Source organism: Ptychodera flava (assembly GCF_041260155.1).
Source record: "Ptychodera flava strain L36383 chromosome 23 unlocalized genomic scaffold, AS_Pfla_20210202 Scaffold_23__1_contigs__length_28996876_pilon, whole genome shotgun sequence".
NCBI lineage: Eukaryota > Metazoa > Hemichordata > Enteropneusta > Ptychoderidae > Ptychodera > Ptychodera flava.
The window spans coordinates 23,203,160-23,229,092 of record NW_027248277.1 but is presented as its reverse complement, the minus strand read 5'-3'; the positions used below and the strand labels follow the sequence as shown (position 1 = coordinate 23,229,092).

The 25,933-nt window shown below is 39.0% G+C and overlaps 1 protein-coding gene across 2 annotated transcripts in view; it reads right to left on the bottom strand.

Moving 5' to 3' along the window:
- The window catches only part of LOC139123633 (transient-receptor-potential-like protein), a 62,066-nt gene that overhangs the window by 25,139 nt on the left and 10,994 nt on the right, over nucleotides 1-25,933 (bottom strand). For both annotated transcript variants that reach the window (XM_070689803.1, XM_070689805.1), the window contains exons 3-4: nucleotides 19,584-19,734; nucleotides 12,063-12,238 (exon numbers count right to left, since the gene is read on the bottom strand). In XM_070689803.1, coding sequence (XP_070545904.1) covers nucleotides 12,063-12,238; nucleotides 19,584-19,734 — 327 coding nt within the window. The remainder of the gene's footprint in view (nucleotides 1-12,062; nucleotides 12,239-19,583; nucleotides 19,735-25,933) is intronic.

The following is a 25,933-nucleotide window of genomic DNA, read 5'->3' as shown; positions in this document are numbered from 1 at the left end:
AAGACCGCTTACGAACTTGACAAAGAAAAATGTAATCTTTGTGTGGAGTGATGAATGCCAGCGGGCCTTTGACAAATTGAAAGAACTACTGACATCTCACCCTGTGTTGGCCTTCCCACCTGAGAAGGGGGAATTCATTTTGGATACAGACGCATCACAGTCCTCAATCGGTGCTTGTCTTAGTCAAATTCAGCATGGTGTAGAGCGTCCCATAAGTTTTGCAGATCGTGTATTGAGTCCACAGGAACGGAATTACTGTGTTACACGGAAAGAATTGTTGGCCGTTGTGTATTTCAGACATTACTTCAATACCATTCAGCCACATCTGTTAGTTCAAAAATTACTGAGAATGAAGGTCCCCATAAACATGATCGCCTGGATCTTTGATTATCTAACAAACAGGTCACAATATGTTCGATTAGGAGACATCAAATCAAACATCATTAGTTCTAACACAGGTGCACCCCAAGGTACTGTCCAAGCCCCATTTCTTTTTACCTTATACACGGCAGACTGTCGTAGTTGCACTGAGACCTGTCCACTTGTCAAGTTTGCAGATGACACGTGTTTGGTAGGCAAAATTAGCCAGGACAATCATTCTCAGCATATTGATGAAATTGATCACTTTGTACAGTATTGTAAAGAAAATTACCTACATCTTAATGTAAAGAAGACCAAGGAAATGCACATTGACTTTCGGAGAAATGCGAAAAAACCTGACCCCATTTTAATAGACGGGGCTGAGGTTGAGAGAACTAGTACATATACATATCTTGGTACAAGACTAGATGACAAACAGAAGTTTTGTGATAATGTTGATTTTATCATAAAGAAAACTAATAGTCGCACGTACTGCCTTCGTAAATTAAGATCATTTGATGTTAATCGAAAACTCCTTTCCATGTTTTACAATGCTTCAGTTTTGAGTATTCTCTCCTTTGGCATTGTCTGCTGGGGTGATGTGATTTCTGTTCATGCCAAGGGCAGGTTTGAGAAAATCGTTAAGAAAGCCAGTAGAATCATAGGGGAAAACCAGGCATCCATTCAAGACCTGTATAGCAGACGACTTACTGATAGAGTGAGACATATATTATCTGACACGACTCATCCCTTGTACAATAACTTTGACAATGAACGTATCGACAGGAGTGGACGACTGAGAATACCACGAACAAATACAAAGCGTTACAAAATGTCTTTTGTTCCAAGAGCAATTTCGGTCTATCATTTAGAAGTTTTTCATAGAAACTAAGGACCGCGCACATGACCATTCGCACATCTTCTTAACATGCAGAGATGTATATATGTGCATGCTTTTATGTCTACCTGTCTTTCTTACTGTATGTATTTTAGTGTTATGTTTTTAAGTAGTTTTCATTTGTGGTGACTTGCTTCTGTTTTATTTTTGTGGCGAGCAATCTAATTTCCCAGCGAGGATTAATAAATATAATAATAATACTTGTTAGGGAGACCATTTACCATCAGGACAGATCATGCATCCCTAGTTTGGTTACTACGGTTTAAAAATCCTGAAGGTCAGCTAGCTTGTTGGCCAGAGTCTTTAAGTCAGTTTGATTTCAAGATTTTCCATCGTCCGGGCAATGAGCATGCCAATGCTGATGCGTTTAGTAGGGTACCGTTTCGTCCATGTAAGCAGTGTGGTAGACAGCACTGTGGAAATTGTTCTATGCAAGTCATAGGTCAAGATGGGAACAACAAACAGTTTGACTTACTGTTGGACCAGGAAATTGGTCAGTCTGGTAATTGAAGGTGATGTTTTTGGTGATTATAGGTCTTTTGATGGGGCAAAAGATCCGGTCCTTAAGGGAGTGGGAACTCACAAAAGTCAGGTTAATGACGAGTTTGAGGTTGGGGGACGCCTCGTCCAAAAAGGTTTAGTGCACAAGTCATCCTTCCAGGTAAATCATCTCAATGATGAGGAAGTGTGCAGTGATGCCATGTTCAAGCATGAACCGTTGTGGTCACAGGAAAAATTACGGAAGCAGCAAATGAGCGACCCAAACATTGGTTTTCTTATGCAATGTGTTGACCTGGGTAAAGAAAAGCCATTGTGGTCTGATGTATCATCCCGCTCACCTGCATTGAAGTCATACTGGTCTATGTATGAGCTCATGCGTGTCCATGATGGCATTCTGTACAGCTTATGGGAATCACCAGATGGGAAAATAGTCAGGTGGCAGATAGTGTTGCCACGGGTTTTTGTAGGACTGGTCCTACGGACTCTCCATGATTCGTTGTTTGGAGGACATAGTGGTACAAGTCGTACCCTGAGTAAAATAAGGTTGAAGTACCATTGGTTTGGCATGTCCATAGATGTGCGTGCTCATGTGAGGGCATGTGATTTGTGTGCTCGTAACAAAACACAGAGGGTTAAGAAATATGCACCCTTGCAGACTTATGTTGTTGGTGCTCCGATGGAAAGGATAGCAATTGATGTGTTGGGACCCTTCCCTGAATCAAGTTCAGGAAATAAGAAAATTCTTGTAGTTGGAGATTATTTCTCTAAATGGATGGAGGCATATGCTGTGCCGAACGAGGAAGCTTCTACGGTTGCAAAGGTACTGTTGGACAACTTTTTGAGTCGGTTTGGTATGCCGCTAGAGTGTCATAGCGACTTGGGTAGGAATTTTGTGTCACATGTATTCCAAGAGGTGTGCCGACTGCTTGGAGTAAATAAAAATGCACAACCCCAGACACCCTCAATCGGAGGGCTTGGTGGAGCGTTTTAACCAGTGTATTGTTAGTTATATTCGTACATATATGGATCCAAGAGAAAATCAGTCAGATTGGGATAAGAATTTGAGTCTTGCAACTTTTGCGTACCGTAGCAGTAGCCATCCTTCCACTGGGGAAACTCCAAATATGCTAATGCTAGGTAGGGATATGATATATCCATTAGATGTAGCAGTTGCATCTGAGCCACCAGATACGTCTAAGGAGACAGATTATGTCACCGATTTAAGGGAACGATTGCATGAGGCACATGAACATGCCAGGGCTAATTTGCAAACTACAGCTCGTAGGCAGAAGATTCGTTATGATCGTTTTGCTGCAAAGCACGGGTTTGAGGTGGGAAGCTTCGTGTGGTTGAAGGATGAAAGGAGGAGAAAAGGCTATTCTTCAAAGCTTCAGTTGTCATATGATGGTTCATACTTGGTTATCAGTAAATTGACTGATGTTGTATATCGCATACAGAGAAGTCCACGAGCTAAACCTAAGATTGTACATTATGAGAAATTAAAGGCTTATAAAAGGAAAGATATCACTTCATGGTTAGACCAGGTGAAATTGTTGCAAGTTGATGAAAGACAGCAGATCGGTAAACCATCCAATGGGGTATTACCAACTGTTAAAATTAAGGATAGTAAATCTGATGTAGTCATTTCTAAGAGTTTTGAAAGTGTAAAGAGAGACGGTGAGAACAAAACTGAGTCATCTTCCTGAGTCAAAACCCATAGTTGATCTTGCCCAAGTGGTAAAAGAGTCAGTGGAGGTGTTTATAGAAAGTGAAACTCCAGATTTAGCTGAAGTAGGCAGCGAAAGTGATAGTCGTGTTAATCCTGTGGTTGAGAGTCAGAAATCCACAGAGCAGACTAGGTATCCTAGACGACAGAAAAAGTCACCTAAGTAGTATGGATACAGTGCAAAGATGTCGTATATCTTGAGATGAGAATTTAGAAGTTTTATAAGAATTCCTTGTGTTTCAAAGATTTGTGAATTCACGGAATTAGTGTTAAGAAAAGAAAAAAAAAGATGAGGACCCATTTGTAAAGTTTTGATGCCAGTCTAAATGTTTTTTGAGTTTTGACAGATTTAGTATCAGAGAGGTTTCATTACTTATTCAGCGAGGGTTTTGCTGGTTTTTACACAGATTGTGTGACCAAACTTTGTAGTTAGCGACTGCTTGACGAGTTTCAGAAGCATTTTTATGAATTTTTCTAAGATGAAGATTTTCACGGTTCAAATTTTGACGGACCATGTAAACATTTGTGGTGAGGTAGTTCATTGAGATTTTTACACTTGATACAGTAAAGTAAATGTAATTTTCTGCTTTTTTGACAGTCATTTTTGCTGACTGTTTTCTGGTGTTGCAGTGTTTTCAAAGTTTTTGTAGGTAGTGTAGGACCTATGATAGGGCAGCAGTTGTTGGTTAGCTGCCTGGACAGACTGTAGACAGGTGACAAGTGTGCATTTTGCACATGGCAGCGGATTTTAGTTGTGTTACTACGACGACGGTTTTTGTTGTTGACAGACGATAGGGACCTTGCGGATATCGCAAGTCTTTCCCTGATTTGCAGGACTCCGGGATGGCTATCCTCTTTTCTTCTAGTCTTTGCTATATTTTTGTCATTCCTTATTCTCTCAAGGGACTTCGAACGCTGAGGTCGGGAGGAGATGTTATGGAAATGCTAATGAGATACGTGGTCGGTATATTGCTTCATTTCGGCTTCACTTCCCCACTTGTCGGCCGTGAGTGACGGGTTTCCTTACCTGCTCGACAGGGGGGGTTGTGGCCAATAAGAAGTGCGATAGGAGTCACGTGTTTTGTGGAATGTTTGCATGCTTTCAGAGAGAAGAACTTTCCATGGCGTAGTGTCGACATCGTTGTCGCTCAGCTCTGTCGAGTATTAGTTAATTTCAATTTTTCCTTGCTGTGGTAGCCAGTCCGGAGTTCAGCAATCACAAGATCCTTATGTTATTTAGCTTAGGACGTTGGTAGTAGTCGCTATTTCTACCCGGGGCGTTTTTCTGGGTCTTTACCCAGTGGCGTAGCCGGAGAGGACATTTAAACAATGTGTGTGTAGAACAGTTGGGGAGCGGGATTTCTCTTGGTTGGATCGAAGCCACGTTACCAGATATCCATCTGATCCTAAGCGGAGTCCCGTCCACCACAGTAGTGTACCATTACATGGCCATAATTTTACTTTAGTTAAACAATCAGAAATAATTTGTCTTCATTATTCTTCCTGGAATGAGGCAAATAAATCAAAATAAATCATAATAAAATGAACATTAATACGTCGTTAATTATAAATCCACAAAATAAATAAGTACCAGTGAATTATGTTTTAAATAAAACAAAAAAACTGTGCTCTACTGTTCCTGATGTGATAAATAATGGTACATTGGGTGATAAAGGGAATTGGGTTCGGATTCTAATAGCATTAATCATAGCACATAAAATTAATTTGAAGGCATAAACTTAATTCGAGGAATGCATAATAAGTTAGTACTATACTATATAACACTTATTTGGGATGATGCATGAAACAAAATTAAAAATGCTTGAAAAATTATTTCTGGTTTATATACAATTAATTTAACACACTAAATTTAATTTAAACAGTAAATAATGTTTTAGCATAGATCCTCTCAAGGGTCTATGGTTTTGAATAAAAAAAAAACTGTTGTTAACAAAATAGTTACCGTGGCAACATAAAACAAAAATGAACATGGAGTTCATGCTGTGATAAATACACTTAGGAGAACATTTGCATAGTAGCTGGGATTACTTTTAATGGAATTTGGAAAAAATTGAAATCTTAAAATGCAAATAGGTTACTATGGAAACACAGGGCAGAAAGAATGGTCCAGTGGCCGTGATAAAATAGACTCGGGTGCAAAAATTCACTTTGAGATATTTGCTGTCGTATTTCTCAACAGGAATATCATATTTTGTCTGTCTACCCCAAAATATCCCTTTGGTATAATATTTCTGTTGATTACTGGATTTTTACACTTGATATTTGGTCTTTCTTACCCAAAATATCCCTTTTGATATAACACATTCTGGTGATTCTTGGTGGAATCTTTGAAAAATGGTAATTTTTACTCCTGAATGGTTGCCATGGAAACATCTCTCATTAAAATGAGTATGATTTTATTGCTTTACAGAAAAACCCTTATTATCATTTTTTTTACATCAATAGTTCTTTACTAGGAATTAGGGAAAAAGTAACATTTTCAATTCCAGAATAGTTACCATGGCAACTCAAAACATTAAAATAAGTATGTTTTTGTGTTCTCTGACCCGAACTCCCCCACAAGATAATTTTCATATCAATCAAAGTAACTTATAATGGGATACTAGGAAAACTGAAATTTTCACCCCCAAAAATGGTTACCATGGAAACATGGGGCCAGTGAAATTTATATCATATTTGGACTTTTCGACCCAAAATACTCTTAAGGTGAAATTTTCACGGGAATTGAGCCTATTATTATTCGCATTATTATTTCTGTATAATACTTATGTTAATTATTTTAATAAAGCAAAACTCACTTGTATCTTTAGCATACTGTCTAGGTTACACATGAATGATTGTTACCAATGAACTCTTCATGTTCAATAGCTGCTGGAACAGAAAATCTTACTGTTCTAATCAGGGGTTTGATGCACATTCATGCAAAACGTACGTGTATGTTTAGCATACTGTCTAGGTTACAAATGAATGATTGTTACCAATGAACTCTTCATGTTCAATCGCTGCTGGAACAGAAAATCTTACTGTTCTAATCAGGGGTTTGATGCACATGCATGCTCTAAACACTCCACAGTGTTTTTTTAACTAAGTGACTGTCTGGTCATATAACCAGGCATTTTTTCAGTGTCCCGAAGGAAACCGTTCAAAATACCCTTTGATGTCACTTTTTCCAAGCAGTAGGGACTAGACGTAGGTATTTTCTCATCCCGTGACGCTATCTGGCGAATTGCTGAACAAGCATGTGGCGTGGTATATAAAAAGAAATATGTAAGAACATGACGAGTATACTGGATGGCTGTTTATGCTAGTACCAACATACATGTGCTCATCGGAAAAGTGAAATCATAGTTTGCGCTTAATTCTACAGCCTATATACGCTTATTTGCCTATATTTATTCCATATTCAATGTTTCTACAGGAAACTGAAATGTTGTTGAGGTATATGAACTAGTTATATTGCATATCCCCATCTTCGTCCATGAGGTGTTTAATGGTTTATTCATGTTCTGCTCTGTAGGATAGGGAAACGTTATTAGAATCTCTGTACGAAGAAACCCCTACGGTATAGTTATAAACCTATGAAACTTCTGCTGTAAAGATTACAAGATTTTAATGACAATTCACGTGTTGGTGTATCCCAAGGGTATGATCGTAAGAATTGTGTGATTGAATCAAAAGGAATGCAATCACCCTTATCAGATGGAAGCAAAGCTGTGTAACCACACGTGTGATGTTGGACAATGGCAAGGACCTAACCAAGACAAGTTCGCTGGAGCTTAAAGACATCAAAAGACTGACCAAGCGTTTTAGACTCGGACCTCCAGGAACGGAATAGCATTGCCATAAAATGATACCCCAAGGAATGGGCCAGCCTTACAAGACGGGGTCCTGAAGGGAAGGACCAATCTTGCCAGATGGGGAACCCAAAGGGGAGGGCGAACCTTACCTAATTTGAAGACCCAAAGCATGATCCTACATCGACAAGCAGGGACTACCTATATTCCGAGTCAAAATTTGCAAGGTGCTTACCCAAGGCCAGACTATTTTTTCAAGGGGCAAGGAGGGAAAGGATTTGATTTTTAACAGATTGGGATTTGAATGTACAGAGTTTAAAGGTATGGCAATCGATCCCAGTGCCTAGGAGTGGCACATGTAAAACAGTGTGTATCTTTGCGTCAGAGGCGGAATAAACTATTGAGTGTATATATTTACCCGGGAAATCCTAATCCCGACTGCTGTGTGTGTACGCAACATACAGCATAGAGCCAATCGACGTTAGGGACACACAAAAAACACAAGGAGCAAACAGGTAGAGGTTTTGAACACAATCAATGTACCCGGTACTTCACCAATATCTGTAACTCCGCGCTTTGAACATAGCTCGTAACAAGGAACAGTGGAAAGCACCTGGGACGCGTAGACCTATAACAGCCACGCATGTAGTTTGTGCTCATTGAAGATTTTGCAGATCAACAACTTTGACGGAAAATGGACCGACCTTTCGTACCGTAATTTTTACCTCCTTCGATTCAGCACATAATTTTCGTATGGACTATTGATACGGGATTACAGACGTTACGTGGTGGCAAATCCTAGTCGTATTGATGACTATACTGCGTAAACAGTCACTAAATAAACTTTGCACGCATTTACGAGCACTGAACATTTTTACCGTTTTTAATCTAAGCCGTCCGTATACGCGTATGACGGTGGCTAAAACAACACAAGGAATCTGGCGTACATTATTACTGAATTACTTTGTCCAAAAAAATTTAGTTAAAACACCCCAATGCCGAACGATGATCATACAGAACTTTGCAGGTTTTTGGACTAAACGACCCCAAACCGACCGGACCTCAGTCAACTGTGCCGGGCCCGACATCTACTCCATCAGCGTCAACTCAACCTTTCATTCTAGACAACTGTTCCCCAGAAACTGGGAATATACTAAATGTACATAAAAAAATTAAACCCTGTATCGTATGGAAAATATTTTACCGTGGCCACGGGGCAAATCATAAAACCAACAAACTCCAACAGAAACTGGTGAATAATCATTATTGTGCAAGGTCACTGTGTTATGTGTCACGGTAAACATTTCTAGCTTTGAAATTTGTAGATCGTACAAAAGACGGGGCAGAATAAGAAAAGATTACGACCAATGTGTAACTGCCGATGCCACAGCTGACTCTATAACTTTCAGGGGCGTACATTGGTACAGAACGTAATGTTGATATCAAGGTAGTTCTGCATCCAGTGATAAACACCCATTATACCACGGCTGTTGATCTGAGCTGCTGCCTTCGATCGAAAATTTTCAACACAAAGACATAATATCAATAATTTTGCGAGATAATCAGAGCTCGCTGTCTTCTCGCCTAATAGCTGCGATCAAGATTATTATTATGATAGAAGCAATTGACTGCCGAACACCTTGATCTTCTTATACACAATGCGAAAAAATGGGTTATTCCTGTTGAGAAATACGACAGCAAATATCGCAATGTGAATTTCTGCACCCGAGTCTATTTTATCACGGCCACTGGACCATTTTTGACGATTTTTACTAACAAAGAATCAGTTCACACTCATGGTGGGAACATTTTACAAAGACTATCAAAAATTTTCCATCAAAAGAAAGATTACCGTAATCCCCATTTCAAAGATGTAGGAAATGTAAAATGGGCTGTTTATCTTGAAAAATCCCGAGCTGAAGCCAATGGAGAATCAAAAGACTTCAAATCAAAGGCAAAAAATATAGAAAAAATATCGATATGCAAGCAATGCAAAAAAAACAGTAATTTTGATAGCGTCAATTTATTGTATATTATAAATAATCCTAAGGCCACTCGGAACAGGGTAAGATTATGATCTCAGTTGTTCGAATACTTCACTCACACTGTAGGGTAAAAATTAGAACTCAGATCGTTATATACTGCTTCCGCCAAGCAAACCGCTTAGGCTAAAGACGATAAATTACTACACATTTAATTATTGTTGCTAGTTTCTGTAAATTTTGCCGACTACTCGTTCAAATTTCTTGATATCGATATCGGAAAAGTAAAATCAGTTACAGACAATCGAGGAAGGACAGAAGAGTATATTAATCAGCGAATTAAATGAATCCTAGGTTACTATGAAAGTAAAAAAGGTAATGTTGCGCCCTGGTCCGTAAAGCAAAGTTGATAAAGATTTCAAACAAACGTCAGATAATATTAGAGCAATTTTGTCAAAAAACAAGCCCAGAAAAACGCATAGAGAAGAACGACATCACGGCAATCTTCAGACCTTTCATGTTTCAGTCTGAACGGTCACCATCTGATGCTATAATCTATGGCAAGTGTCTCTTTTTGGACAACTCCAACAGAGAGGAATGGATAGCGATTTAGTTTCACTGCCCCAACCTGACCGCCGGGAAATAATGCAGCTCATGGGCACCTGTACAATCGTCGCAAGAACGTTTCCAGTGGCCGGCCACTGCATTGGTCTTTGACCGTGCATCGCCAGCAAACAACGGTTTTGGACGTCACGAGAGCAATTTTTCGCCGTCTGTGAGCGGTTGAGTGATTTGGGTAGGCCATGAAGCTACTACTTTGGTAGCTCCATGTGAAGGCATAGATCGGAATCGAGTTGATTTCGGCTGAAAGTAGTTAGAAAAGTTGTTCTTCGTCATCGAGTGAGTCCGCATGTCGCGGGTTTTGTCTATGTAACCGTTGGTCAAGGATTTTGCTCAGTAGATAGTAAGGATCGTTTATTCATTGTTGACGTCGTAATCGATCCGATGTACACAACAAACGTTTGATCGTTTGCACCTTTGCGCGTCCCCTCGTGATTGGCAGCTGTTTGAATGCTTTCATCTATTGTTTTGTGAACGCTTCGAACAGTTTTGTCATCAAAAAGCAACTTAAAATAGAAAAAATGAGAGAATTTCACCAACAAGGTGATTCCACAAATATTTACAAAACGTAATATTTTGGAACAGTGCTTTAATTTACACCATGGTGCTTGAAAGATCCAGATTTTTGGAAGCATTTATTGACGCTGCTAACATGTGCCACTCATGTTGGATTATGAATGCCCAGGGAGATAGGGAGTATTTTGGCTCCCCCTGCCTTTAACCCATACGCTGGTTGATATCATATAACGCCATTCCGATACTCTGTAGTCAACATAAGAAGTGAGTTCATCATCATATTCAATATTAGTAGAGACTCAAAAATTGTCACTTTTAGTTACCAACAACGACACCCTACCCAAAAATACCGAGTGCCTCCACGGCAAGGAATGTCCCATGATCACTAGGTAGGTGTTCAATACATGGGAAATGACGGGTTATGTGAGCGTTCACTATGAACAGGAAGATTTTAGTGCTCCATCATTCAGGCGATATTTCCACATTTAAGTCTGTGCTGCAATATCGAAAGATATCATAGAGACTGGTAAATGTATCGGAAATGGGACATACTGTACTTTCTCTTTTTCTAAGGACTCATCTGTAACACCAACAGGGAAGATAAAAAATATTGCAGTACTGCATAAGAAGAGTACTGTAGACATCAATGACAAGCCTTGTCAGCTAAGTCATTAGAAAGGTACTGCAGCAGTAAAAATACCAGTTAGACAGTCAGAGAGGGTAAACATGCTGCTGATACAGTGAAACCAATTAGTATTAAAATCTAAACAATACCCCCTACAGATACGACCGCTATATTTTTGGGGAAGGCAAATTCACCAAACACGCAAATGCACAGGACTGGGCTGATAACTAATATCTGGCAGTGCATAATTGCCTTCACTAATATAGCATCATGGTAACATTAATTTTCAGCGACTTGTCAGTAAGCTTTGCAAACTGTAACATCTCAAAACTACGTCATTGAAGTCACTGAAGACTTGTCAATTGTTGGAGAATACTTGTAAGATTACAGTGCATTGGTTCAAAAAGAATGACAAGAGTCCAGATTGAAGGTTTTGGTTACACTGCTGATTCCTTTTCAGATCAATCAACAAGACTGGCGATCATCACGTGCTACCTATAACCCGAGTCTCATGCAATGACGTGATCATCAGATAATATATTTTATTGTTTTTTACTTTGATGGCACACATTTGCTCAAATAGTTCAAATGTAGTGTTACTCTTTCAAATGGTATCTTGTAGGACGTTCGACAACGGAAATGAGTTTTAATTTATTATGAATATTGAGTATTTTGTCTGTCAGAAAAAAGACTGCTCCTCTTAGACACATTTGACTAATTGCTTGCTCTGACGGGGTCCACCATAGTATCTCAAATCAATTGTTCCTTGATTGAAGTTCAGAGACAGACACACAGACACACAGACTGACATATAGACAGACAGGTAGACAGATATGAGAGGGGAGGAAGAAAAACAGGTTGCATACATGGATACATATATCATGACGAAGGTAACAAAGTTAAGAAACAAAGTATAACAATCAGGATTAATATGTAAGATATTTATACATATCACCTTCATAATTTGTCAAATGTGATATTCATTCATGTATTACAATAGGCTTTCTATGTCACTCACGTTAGAGGTGCTGCACGGACCATAAGTTTTCTCCATTTTGCGAAGTCTCTCTGATATCTCAAAGGCTGTATGCAGAGGATCATCACTGGTAAAACAAATGTAGGCCGGACTAGATATTGCTGCATAGAACTTGAAGAGCTGAAGCTTTAAAGCAATATCGATATCCTCTCTCTTACCTGCATTAACGTAAACGAATCCGACAAGCTAATTAGTTTTCTTGTCGTTGTGTGTGCTTAAAGGCTAGGGACTTGATACCCGGGATCAAGTTATTATAATGCCGTTCACCTTTGACATTCACGGGCGGGATCGAATGTTTATGTCTTTGCAAATTACGGTCACGATTAGTGTGCACAGGAGGTTGTAAACAGGCCAATGTGTCGACATGCAAACAATAGATTATACGTAACTGAATATAACGGCGAGACCAGTACACTGAGAAACAACGTTTTGTGAAGCCGCGGTGCTTGTAGCAATAACAGGTGTACTTCAACGACTTCAACTGTAATGACAAAGGTACAACACCACGCCGCCGCTGCAACTAACGACGTTATTACTAGGGCTTGACAATTTTTTTTCCACTTCACTCGTCCGTCGGACAAGTGGATTTTCAATTTCACTTGTCCTCACAAAAATTTTACTTGTCCTCCATTTGTAATAATCAGGACCAAAATACTTGCAGCGAATTCCGTAGCCGCTTTCAGGGCTTTCTTGTTTTAGTAATTTTCGCCGATGTTGACGCGGATTTTTCTCAAAAGTTCACATTGAAGTAGCCCTGCGTACGGTCTGTGTGTTCCCGGCGTTATACGCCCCCCCATCACAAGAGGCTGTATAACGCCGGGAACACACAGACCTGTAGGCTGTACGCAGGTCAAACATCAATGAAGGTACATACATCCGGGCATATCATACATCGGCTTCCCGTGTTTGGCAAGCATAAATGCCGTCGTAAAAAGATTGGTCAGTTTCTGTCGCTGGTCGTCGTCATTCGGTTCACGCATTGCGAGTGCATGCGATCAGGGTGTTGGCAAGTGAAACCGTATCGGGCTCAGTATTACGCGTGAGACCTTATCGATTCAACGCAAAACATGCCGCATCCGTCAAGAAAAGCATTTCGCTTTCCCAGTGGTTTGGCAATGATGGGGTATTTGAGACACGATGAACAAAACATTTTGGAACCGTCATATTTCAAGGCCACATATGAAGGCCACTGTGCTTTCCACTTCGGGAGATAACATCTACGGCGTTTTTCCTCATCATAACGCTTTTGTTTAGATCTTGTGTCAAAAAACATCGTTCTAATCATCACATCGAGTCGTCGATTCTCTGTTCTCAGACGATCCCACTCACGCTGGCCCTCGTGGCGCCGTCGTAAATCACCACAACGTCGTTTCTCAGAGTTACACAATGCCCATCGTCGTAAACAACGCACCTCTTTACGGCAACAGCTTTGCTTGACTTGTGCCTAGGTCTACGGAGCGGAAATAACGCTCTGGCTCGCGAAAATGCACAATGCCTTGTTTGCGCTAGTGCAAATATTACCGTAAAATACTCATATTTACAGCGATCACTCCACAAACTATCTGCCAAAAAAGTTTGTCTACCTCGCGAGGCCGCATAAGTTATTTTGAAGTACTGCACGGTCGGCAAGTGAATCTTAGAAGAACGTCACAAATGTATCTAAAAAAGTCTGTGATTGACATTTAGTTTGTGTGAATTACGTCAACGCAGATTGGGCGACACGTGCACAAACCGCAACTTAGGTTCGCGTTGATTGCGCCAGAAGTTGTGTCCATGGCAATGGAACAACACACGATGTCGTTTAGGTCATCAAAAATGTTTTAAAACGGCAAGACGATAATAGGCCTAATAATACTTTTCACGACAGAAAAATCTAAAAGAACTTGAATCTGAACTTTAAATGACTAGTTCTGTGGAAGAAACGATCGGAAATAGCGGCGTGTACGACGTCTACGCGAGAACGCGCTATGGCTTGGGTGGCATACTTGCAGTCACAGGGGCTCGAGCTGGGTAGTCTGCTCGCTTTTCGGCTCGATCTATCGATCCCGTAGTCGACATGCCGGCACTGCAATCTAAATGGGTGTTTTAATAGGTGGGCATATCGACTACGGGATCGATAGATCGAGCTGAAAATCGATCTATTTAGCAGACTACCCAGCTAAAGAGTGCCTGTGCATGCGGCTCTGCACTGCGGTCGCCCCATCTAATTACATGGCTGTGCGTACCTAACATGTTGACATCGCAAACGTTTACCGATTCACACCTGTATCGCGTCCTTTTTTGATTGACAGCTTGCAGACCTTTGTTGTGGCCGCTTGCCACGCAAGTTGAAGACAAAGAGAAATACATTCATCGACCAAAATCAGCTTTATTTATGCTCAAATCAAAAAAAAATATCTATATATATAATCACTAGACATTCATAGTTAGGTGCATGTGCATGGACGTCTAAGTTTCTTCGCCTGTGACCATTTTGGCATGGTTTTTACAGAGCGATCAAGCGTGACGCCACCCAAGCCACGCTTTGCATAAACTAACTCCAACAGGGGGAGGTTGCTATTTATACCCAGCCCTGGCCTTTAAGATACATACCACATGGTGACTTGACACGTATTGCATAATTTTGGACTTGTATGAAGTCATGTAAGAGATTTGTACCTTGATCTGTCTCACCTGGTGACTAGACGAAATTTGCAAAAGATGTCATGCAACGTTTGAAGAGTTAATTATTGCAGTAAGCAGTAAATAGAGATATTGTCTATTCAAACGACGGCTGAGTGGAATTCACTGGGGTTGTTGTTGATTGACTGCCATTGATAAAGTGGAGGGACTGTTATTGAACAGACAAGATGTGTACGACATAACTGCCAAGGTATCTATCTCTGACGACAATCTATTATGTATCTTAATATTTCTAACAATAACCCTGTGTGAGGCGTGTAACATTTACAGCTGTGCAGTGTACCAGTGTGATTGCCGAAAACTTGGTGGTCAAGATGGACCACCCAAAATAGAATCTGGAGGTCGAAATGAGATAATTGATGGGCATTCGACGGATGATCACAGGTTTTTTCGAAGCCCGACACTGCTTATTGTTCACAGAACAATCATATATCTGTCAGATCAATATCTGTAGCAGGTTCCATCAGCTTTACAACAGTACTTTCGGAGTTAAATCACTGATTACAAAACTTTAATTTAATATGCAAATGAGCTGTTTATTAACTTGACGTTGCTGAATGCTTCATGGGACAATTAGAAATGTATCAGATCAACATCTGTAGCACGTTTCATCAAATGTAATGCTGTAATTTCAAAGTTCATTAAATATGCAAATGAACCTTTTAACAAACTTGACCCTGCTTAATGTTTTACGGGAAAACTAGATATTTATTAGATCAATATCTGTAGCAGATTCTACCAAATTTTGGTTCAGTAATTTCAGAGTTATATCATTAATTACAAAATTCATTAAATATGCAAATCAATCCTCAATTGGCTTCACACTATATGCTTTACAACACAGTCAGATGTCTGTCGGATCAGTATCTGCAGAAGGAAGATTTTATCAAATTTCGTGCAATTATTTCGATGTTCTATAACTTATTACAAAACTTCATTAACTATGCAAATTAGTTGTTTATTAACTTGACACTGTTCAAGGCTTCTCAGTACAATAAGATATCCATCGCAGCAATATTTTTAGCAAGCGTCATCAAAATTTGTCGAAGAAATTTCGGAGCTATATCACTAAATACAAAAGTTCACTGAATATGCAAATGTGCGGAAAGTTGACATGACACTCACAGCATCGTCATGATGTTCTGAGATTGACATCAATGAAACGTTTCATAAAATTTTGTAAAGTATTTCTTGATATATGTCGACACTGTCATTTCTGTCTCCATAGGAGCGCATTATATAAACAAAAATATTTCATAACGTCATAAATATGCAAGCCACACTAATCCAAATCTAAGCAGTTCTTGCCATTAGCAAATATTACATGTCTACTAAATTTGATTTGAATTGGTTCAGGCGTTCTTGAGTTATCGTGTAAACAGAGACAGACAGACACACACACACACATGGACAGACAGACAGATATCGCTACGACATTAGCATACGTGTGTGAACACTTGAGCTAAAATGGTGAAATTTATGAGCACTGCAGTCAATGACGTAGTTGATCCAGCTGGTCTGCTGGCACCGTCTCATTTCTACCAGTGTTGGAAGGGTCGTGCATAAAATGGGTCGCAATCTGGATGCAAGACATTTATGCGTGATTTGTAGACGTGCAAAATGGATAGTAGTCCATGACACTCAATCTTGTCCATGAGACAAAAAACTGCTGAGTCACCTGCGAGTTACAACTGCGTCACCACAGTGAAGAAAAGTATGCTGATGAGAATACAATGTGAAATCACTAGGCGCAGAGAATGGTAGAAGTGAACGATTAAGGGACTACACACTTGCCTGTATTACGACCCTTTATTACGTAGTTAACAGGAGGTGAAAACGATATTCTATTATATCATGCTACTATGCGCCATTCTTCTTGGACGAGAGCTAATTCCACCGATGCTAAAATACTGTTTTAGCACTGATAGCGGTGGTAAAATGGCCCCTAAATCAGTATTTTCGAAAATTGCCCGGTCGGTGCATTTGAACGTACATATCTAAACCATAAATCCTCAAGAAAAACCGAAACAGTCCACTGTGTTTCAAAGACGGAAGACCGAATATTGATACACAGATAAAGTGTGGGTCTTTAACTCACCTCTTGGTGTAAATAAGTTGGGATACATGATGAAAGACACCTTTGAAGCAGCACATTTAGGGAGTGATGCATACAAATATTAGGGCGACATTGCGCACCGTGAACTTTGAGGGAGTCCAGACGCGATATATCCTACCGCTCTTTAAAATGAAGATAGTATTCTTTCATACATAAATCAATTGACACTTCCTCACTGTAACGGTATGTCAGATATTCTTTACCATAGTTTGGGCTGTAACAGACCGGGGTGTCCCAACGATGTAGACCAAGAAGTTCAAAATAACAATGGGATGACTCCTGGCGACTGCGACCAAATTTGACATCAAATGCAACGAGCAGCGTCAGCGTCCAGCTCTCCCTGCATCGGGCAACACACTCTGCATAACTGTTCATCACAGTTGCAGTCGTAAATTTAGATTTACAAAAAAAAATTGTTACTTTTTTCCTTTTGATTTGAAATCTTGACCGATTGTCTGTGTGACTGCAGCAGGTATTTTTTGACAAGTGTTCGTATTGCATGCGAATAAAATGCAATGTCGATATGAACGTAATCCGTATTTAAAGTAGGATACTGTGTGCCTGTACGTAATCCCAACTTATAGAACTGCTCGGTCTCGGGCGCAGAATTTCTGATCTCTCTCGATCTCTCAGACGTCCGTTCTCTGCATTTTGCGCTTACAGTGATGAAAATACGCAAGTAAGACAACAAAGACACGCAAGTTGATATAATATAAAAGCATATAACCCCCTTCGCATTCGGGTATACACGCGATTTTGGTACAATTAGCTCCATATAGCACTTGCCTATCGGCTCGTGCTATATGTCGCGCATTGTACCAAAATCTCTGTATACCCTCCTGGGGGGGGGTATTGCTTAATTCACTCTCAAAATGACAGTGACTACGATGTGCTGTTTTTGCATGGCTGTGTGAAGTGAGCGACCAAGTCTAACACGTTAATATTTGGCAACAAGAAAAGTTACTACGATTATTCACGAGTCATTGCCAAGACGCAGACGCAGACGCAGACTTAGTAGTTCCTGTTTGGGCCGAGAGTGAGTCAGAGTGCGATTAAAACTGTATTTGAGTAGCTAATCATCGATTTCCCTGGTCCTCCATCTATCAAATGTGTGATAAAATATTGTTTATTGTGCAAACAGGTAATCGATTTTTTGTGACTCCTGGGGCTTAAAACCTATAACAACACAATAATGATCACATGTCAGTCACATGGAAGTTTAGTCGTTTATCGCTCTATCATGCATAATTAAAAAAAGGAAGCATTAGCTTTTTGCAGGGAAGGGAGACGGTCGAAATCATGGGGTGACTTTTACAAAACCGATTTAGCTTGGGGGCCGGGGGTCAAATTGTATGGCAACCTTCGCCAGAATTGACCAAAAGGATACAAGACAGAATGCAAACATGGCTTTATTTTGTCTCAACAGGTGATAACAAGCAGAAAAGAGCACTTTTGTTCAGAAAAAGAACATTTTCCAGTTGACCAAGAGAAACAAGTGTGATGCCATGTACATTATACAACTTTTATAACACTTTGAAAACTGGGAAAAATCGCTCCAATTTTTGAAAGCATGGTGTTGTATATGGTGTTTGCAAAGAACTATGGACTTTATAATAACATATAATAACATATATTTAAATATCAGATTTAAAAAATATAAATAAGAACGCAAATGCTTTTTTAATCAAATATTCTGACGAGCCACTTTGACTGACTGTCAAGTTCACAGAGGTAAAGTACACTTTTGTACTACTCGGTTGTGATGAGTCTATTTTCTGTCAGGTATCCATTCTCGAGTCAAAGGACAATAGTGTGGTAGTGATTTTATATCAGTATAGGAGCAGATATTAGGACCATGTAGATGCTCCTAAATTTGATTTTGGAATTTTACTGAAATGTTGATTCACTATGCATTGTAGTCTAATATGAAACTACGAGTATTTTAAAGAACTAATCAAATCTGTGTATTTATAGATACTTGATAATTGATATTAATGCACTTGATTACACAGGGATGGTGACCAGTACATGTGTGTGCAGGAAATTTGGTTTTGGATTTCACTGAAATGTTTATGCACTATATATTGTAGTGTATAGGAAAATATGAATATGTTTAACAATACAAAACTAGCTACATTTGTGCATTTATAGACACCTGGTAATTGGTATTGATGTATGTGATTATATCATTGTGGTTACAAGTGCATGTATGTGCAAAAAAATGATTTAAGGATATCGCAAAAATGTTATTTTACAATACATTGTAGGTTATAGGAAACAATAGTTATTTTTTCCAATACTTTTATAAATGTTGACAATTGATATAAATGTATGTCATGCGAATAAGGGGTTCAAAAGAACTGATGTCAACAACAAATATAAAGTTGGATGCTGTGCCCTGATTATGTGTAAAGGTTGAAAAGTATTCTTTGAAAGTTCAAAGGTCAAATGAAAATTATATGTCAAGTAAGATATTATTGATACGGACTAGGACACACAAGGAGAGCCTCATTTTCTGTGCATGTATGTATGTATGTATGTATGTATGTATGTATGTATGTATGTATGTATGTATGTATGTATGTATGTATGTATGTATGTATGTATGTATGTATGTATGTATGTATGTATGTATGTATGTATGTATGTATGTATGTATGTATGTATGTATGTATGTATGTATGTAAAATTCATAATATACATACGTGTGGATACTTCAGGTTCTTTCAGTCTCTCAGCTCCATGACTTAGTAGATAGTAAACCATTTCAAAACTGTTGTTCTCTGCTGCCACCTGCAACGCAGTAACCATGATTCCATTGATTGAGATTGTCCGATTGATGTTGAAGTTTCTTTCCTGATAAGAGAAGGGGAGGTAGACGAAACTAAGTTATTACAATTTTTCTGACTGTGACCCCTCCATACGCTGTTGAGTTCCCACTCACGCTTGTTCTCACACTATCACACATAGCACAAAAACTTTATCTCATTTAAATATTCAAACAGAGCGTACGAGATATAAGAAGTAATCTCACACTTTAATCTCTGTCATGATTCATAGTATTACATCATTTCTTGTGCTGACCCTTTGCGCTTTAAGGCCCTGGGGTGGGGTTTACACTCGAAAGTACCATAAAGCATAACTACTACCTTCTGAAATAACCAAAGGCTATCCTTCATAAGGGACTGAATAGGACTAACGGGGGGATTGTTTTTCAAAATGATGCTTTGCAAAAAATAGTCACAGCTGGTCATACGTATGTATATATGTATGTATTTAGGTAGGTAGCAGGTAGGTAGGTAGGTAAGTAGGTAGGTAGGCAGGAAGGCAGGTATGTACGTATGTACGTATGTATGTACGCCTTTATTAGAAAAGTAAACATATTTCTTCTGTCGGACACGTGAGTCACTCTACAACAGAATATGTCTGTATGCCAAAATTTTCAGGATATATAGTTGTGTATCACGACCGGGGTCTTGGCGGTAATGTTAAATATATGTTGGCGAACCATGTAAGGTCGAAACTGTCTACACTTTAAAGGACCAGAAATTCAACTCACTTTAGTGAACTCTAAAATGTACGAATCGTCTTTTTAAAAAAAAACACGTCAAATAGATATTGATATGGTCTGTTGACAGATCCTGATAACCACCTTATCACGGTGGAATCTCTCTCGATGACAATCATTTTATTCATGTGAAATACAAAAGAACGTCTGTAGTTATGTAGACTGATAAATACAAGATTGGTTTCAAATGTCAAGTATTACTACCATGGTAAAACGTTTCTCATTTCGATTACAAAATGTCAAATGTTTGCGTAAGTAAATAATGCATGAAACACGTTTCCAATATTATGTTTTCTTTCCTGAATCTCAAAGCGATAAAATGTTCATTTTCTGCTGTAATTAAGGGGTGTGTTTGATAACCAGGACTACAAGTAAATTACCTTTTAGCTTTGTTTTATTTGATATTCCTTACGTAAAACAGAAAGTGAAAGATCGAAATTTTATTTTAACCACAGCTGGTCAAGTTATGTGAGTGTGCATGTGTTTACTGAATCCGTTAATATTCCTGGCTTGCTCAATGTGTCATCTTATGTTGTCATTTAAGTTAAGTTAATGAAATTCGCCTTTTTTAATCAAATTGATGTCCTAAAACAGGAGTTTAAAGTGCGAAGTATATTCTCTCCGGAGAGAATTACAGGTATATATCAATTAAAATATGGCTGAGTGACATTTGCATATACTAACTCGGCAATATCAAACACTGAACCAATTATGAAATCAAAATAGCAATATTATTATCTATATAAATGTATTTTTCAAGGACACTTTTGCTATTTCACTTCTGAAGAGTTCTTTACCTGAAACATAAGTCATTCTATAGAATATTATTATTATTATTATTATTATTATTATTATTATTATTATTATTATTATTATTATTATTACAAGTTTAGGGGCTATAAGTATTATATAGAAATAACAGTTCATTGAAACTGTGTTGGAATTCTGAAAAAGAGGTGTTGTTTATTTTAATTTTTCAATGGGGTGACTTCCAATTGTTGTACGTGCAGCGCAGAATTATGCGTCATACTGTTCGGAGAGAGGGGGGATATCATTAACCTAAGGGGTAATGCATGTCGGAAAAGTGACATTAAGCAGTTTAAGCGATACCAGCAGGCCTAGACTTTTGACTTTTGTGCGAACATTATGGATACACGTTCAATCAGTTCAATTTAATTTTAGTTTTCATCCATCTAAACTCACGACAATGAAAAAGATTTCCACATAACACTCTCTCTCTCTCTCTCTCTCTCTCTCTCTCTCTCTCTCTCTCTCTCTCTCTCTCTCTCTCTCTCTCTCTCTCTCTCTCTCTCTCTCTCTCTCTCTCTCTCTCTCTCTCTCTCTCTCTCTCTCTCTCTGTGTGTGCAGTGAAATTTCTGTACTGCGGCCACCGAACCTCGTAAGCGTCATATTGGCATTGCAGAATAAACATTTTTTGCATCTCCCTTGTTTCGCCCTGCCAGAGTAGTCTAGGCAGAGATCCTGCGATTTGCGTTCTTCACTGTTGGAACGTTCACGCGCAATTCACGCGCACGCCCTTCAGAGAGTATGCGCAATGGAGTCTTTGTGCGCGTGTCAGTAATGCTAGTGCTATCGTCTCGTTGAACAGTTGAATATTGACAGAAACTGGAATTACTGCAGAGAATACTTTTCAGGATATCACATGTGAGTGTTAAGGTACCAAGTAGGACGTTTATGAAAACCCTTTCAGAAAGTTCACGCCGCCTGTGGCCATTTTGTGGAGTATAAGCTTATAAGCTTACGTAACTGCAGCGTATTTCTACTGTACATATTGCCGGAACATGTGCGATGGAATTTTGTGTTTCACGTCGTTCAATCATTCAGATAGAAATGCCGCCCTTCTCCAAACTTCGAAAAAACAGGGTGACAGACTTTGGAATGCTAACTCTTGTATACAATGACGTAATTTACATGTAATGAGAAGACATTTGTATTCGAGCACGGCTACAGTTTTGGATTCGAGATCGAGAACTCTCATCATGGCGGATTCACTGAAATAGTCAGTTATATTCTCAACAATCCAGAGGGTGAGTCGAACTTTTTCCTATGTCCATGTAGCACTTGTGCAAAATTAACCGAATCCACAGGCCTTTGGCGAATCAATAAATGCGTTTTTCACCAAGCTGAAAGGTGGACAGATTAATTATTTTTGTCACATGTCAATAGTTTGATATGACTATCGCCTTTTACAATAATACTGGCTATTCAATTGAGCATTGTGCTACAGGTCAAATCTTATTCCCCAGGTTGACGTTACATATGTAGAGCTTTAAATTTATAGAAACTATTTAATAGCTATTTACATTTCTTTAACACTTTTTGCGGTCTTGTAGTTTCCTGTTTTTTGTTAGCCGATTAGCCTGCACACGCCAAAACGACTAGTCTTTGCGGTTTTCTATAATTGTGTATTGTAAGTTGGCACACGCCAAAACGATTAAGTCTATTGCGCTTGTATTTCTTGGTACGTTTAGTCTCACTGTTTACCTCCAGTTGGTTAGCAACCGCAGTTTAATTGACAGCCGATTCTTTATATTTAGGGTAAATTGTTGCAATAAGTGTTTCCTACGACGTTCGCACAAGTGAGGGCCCTATACTATGTCAAGTAGGGCAGTATTAAACGTGAAACATTTATCTTGTAATATTTCCCCCTTGCTTGGCTTGCTGGATTTAAAAAAGTGTTTAAAGGTATACAGGCATCATGTTCAAATTTAGCCGTTGCTACCATGGAAAGGGATCTAGCTAATCATAGAGTTTATGGGGTCACGCCAGGTCACACTAAAATAATGCACTACTACATGGTCATAATTTTACTATAGTTTAACAATAAGAAATAATTTGTCTTCATTATTCTTCCTGGAATGAGGCAAAGAAATCATTAATTGTAAATCCATAAAATAATAATTACCAGTGAATCATGTGTTAAATAAAAAAACTGTGCGCTACTGTTACTGCTTGTGATAAATAATGGTATATTGGGTGCTAAGGGGAATTGGGTTCATAAAATTAATTTGAGATACTAGTAGAATTAATTTTATCACAAAATTAATTTGAAGGCATAAACTTGATTCGATGAATGCATAATAAGTTAGTAATATACTATATAACACTTATTTGAGATGACTGCATGAAACAAAATTAAAAATGCTTGAAAAATTATTTCTGGTCCATATAAAATTAATTCTAACACACTAAAATCAACGGAAAACATAATTTTGACCGGAATGGCCCAATATACATTATCTTTATTATACACCTGCGTCTGCAATCTATTGAGTTTTCTTCGTACAGTAAATTTCGGTATCAGAGGACGCAGAGTTCAATATCTTTGACGCGGAGTACAATAACTTTTGGTGTTTTTGGACGGTGTTTGACCTTTGACCTCAAAACACCATAACGTCAATGCGGGGAAATACTTCTAAACATTCGGTACTCACAAAGTTAGTAGTGGTGAATCAAAAGCCTGTGAATTCGGGTGAAATTATGCTGCCGACCTACAATTTCTAACACGTAAGCTTACACTGCGCTGCGCGGGTTTGAAATTTCATTTTGTGCGCTTAGCGGACGCTCTTAATGCGTTCTCTCGTTTGCTCGCGATCGCTCAGTGCAGTGCGGGACGGGCATCCCCAAAAAAGCTTTAACTTAGATTTTTTTCGAGGTAAAATTGAATTAAAAAATGTGTATAATAATGAGGTTATTCCCAAATACCGGGATTTATGTCCGAGTACATTTTTAATAGGAATTAGGGAAAAAGTAACATTTTCGATGCCAAAATAGTTTCCATGGCAACTTGAAACATTAAAATAAGTCTGGTTTTTGTGTTCTGTGACCCGAACTACCCCACTAGACAATTTTCATATCAATCAAGGTAACTTTTCATGGGATTCATGGATATTAGAAAAATTGAAATTTTCATCCCCTAAAACGGTTACCATGGAAACATGGGGCAGTGAAATCGATATCATATTTGGTCTTTTCGACCCAAAATACTCTAATGGTGAAATTTTCATGGAAATTGAACCTATTATTATTCGCGTTATTATTTCTATATAATACTTATATTAATTATTATTATTAAAAATTCTTAAAAAACGCACTACACATACGTCACAGTGCGCTGTACAGAACACACAAAAGAATATGCAATTTTACAAAATACAAGTGTCAGGGATATAAACCCACCACACGAGCGGTGAAGAAAATGTGCCGCAAAGCATAAACAAATCACTGATAATACAGATTAAAAAGATAGGTTTTCAGACCGCGTTTAAAAGACTCAACATTTCTTGCAGTACGAATCTCTACAGGCAACATATTCCACAACGGTGGCGCACACACTGAAAGGCTCTCTGGCCGTATGCTTTACTGAATTTTCCGCGAGGTGGAATCAGACGTAACTTGTCTGCAGAACTGGTAGGAACATATTGCTCTATCAGCTCTGTCAAATACACAGGTGCCAAGCCTCTGATCAATTTAAAAATAATTAACATAATCTTGAACTTAATACGTGCTTCAACAGGCAACCTATGTAAATCAACTAGTACAGGTGTAATATGATCAAATTTGCGGGAACGGCTGACTAAACGTGCTGCGGCATTTTGAAGAGATTGCAAACGGTGGAGCTGATCTTTGTTAATTCCATACAATAGACTATTACAATAATCTAACTGAGATGTTGCAAAGGCATGGATCAATGTCTCGGTGGTGTCCTGATCGAGAAGGTTACGGATCTTGCCAATTCTATATAATGAGTAGTAGCCATTTCTACAAACGTGGTTTATATGATCAGACATAGCACCATTCCTGTTTAGAATCGTGCCAAGATTACGTACAGAGTTTGAAGGGATGACATCAGTGTCGCCGATCCTTAGGCTAGATAGTCCCGTCGCATCAGATTTCAAGCGTGACGAGAAATGGACAACTTCAGTTGTGTCATCGTTCAGAATGAGCAAATTTGACTTCATCCAGCTACGTACATCGTCGATACATTCCTGGAGAGAGGCGAGTACGTCATCCGGTTGCCTACAAATAACATAGACTTGGGTGTCGTCTGCGTACATCATACAATCCAGACCATGGCCTTCGATGATATCCTCCAAAGGTGATGTATATAGTGTGAAAAGGATTGGCCCGAGTACCGATCCCTGTGGCACACCATACTTCATTGTCGAACTGGACGATGTTACATTGCCGACTTTGACACACTGATTGCGATCTGACAGATATGATCGGAACCAGGACAGAACGGTGCCAGTTATGCCAAATCTTGATTGCAGTCTGTGTAATAGAATGTCATGATCGATCGTATCTAACGCAGCTGACAAATCCATCATGATGAGAATGACGTCCATTTTATCGTTTAGGGCGCGCATGATGTCATTATGGACCCGCAGTAGAGCTGTTCCGGTGCTGTGGTTAGGACGGTATGCACTTTGGCGCTTTGAGAACAGATCAAACCTGTTAAGATGG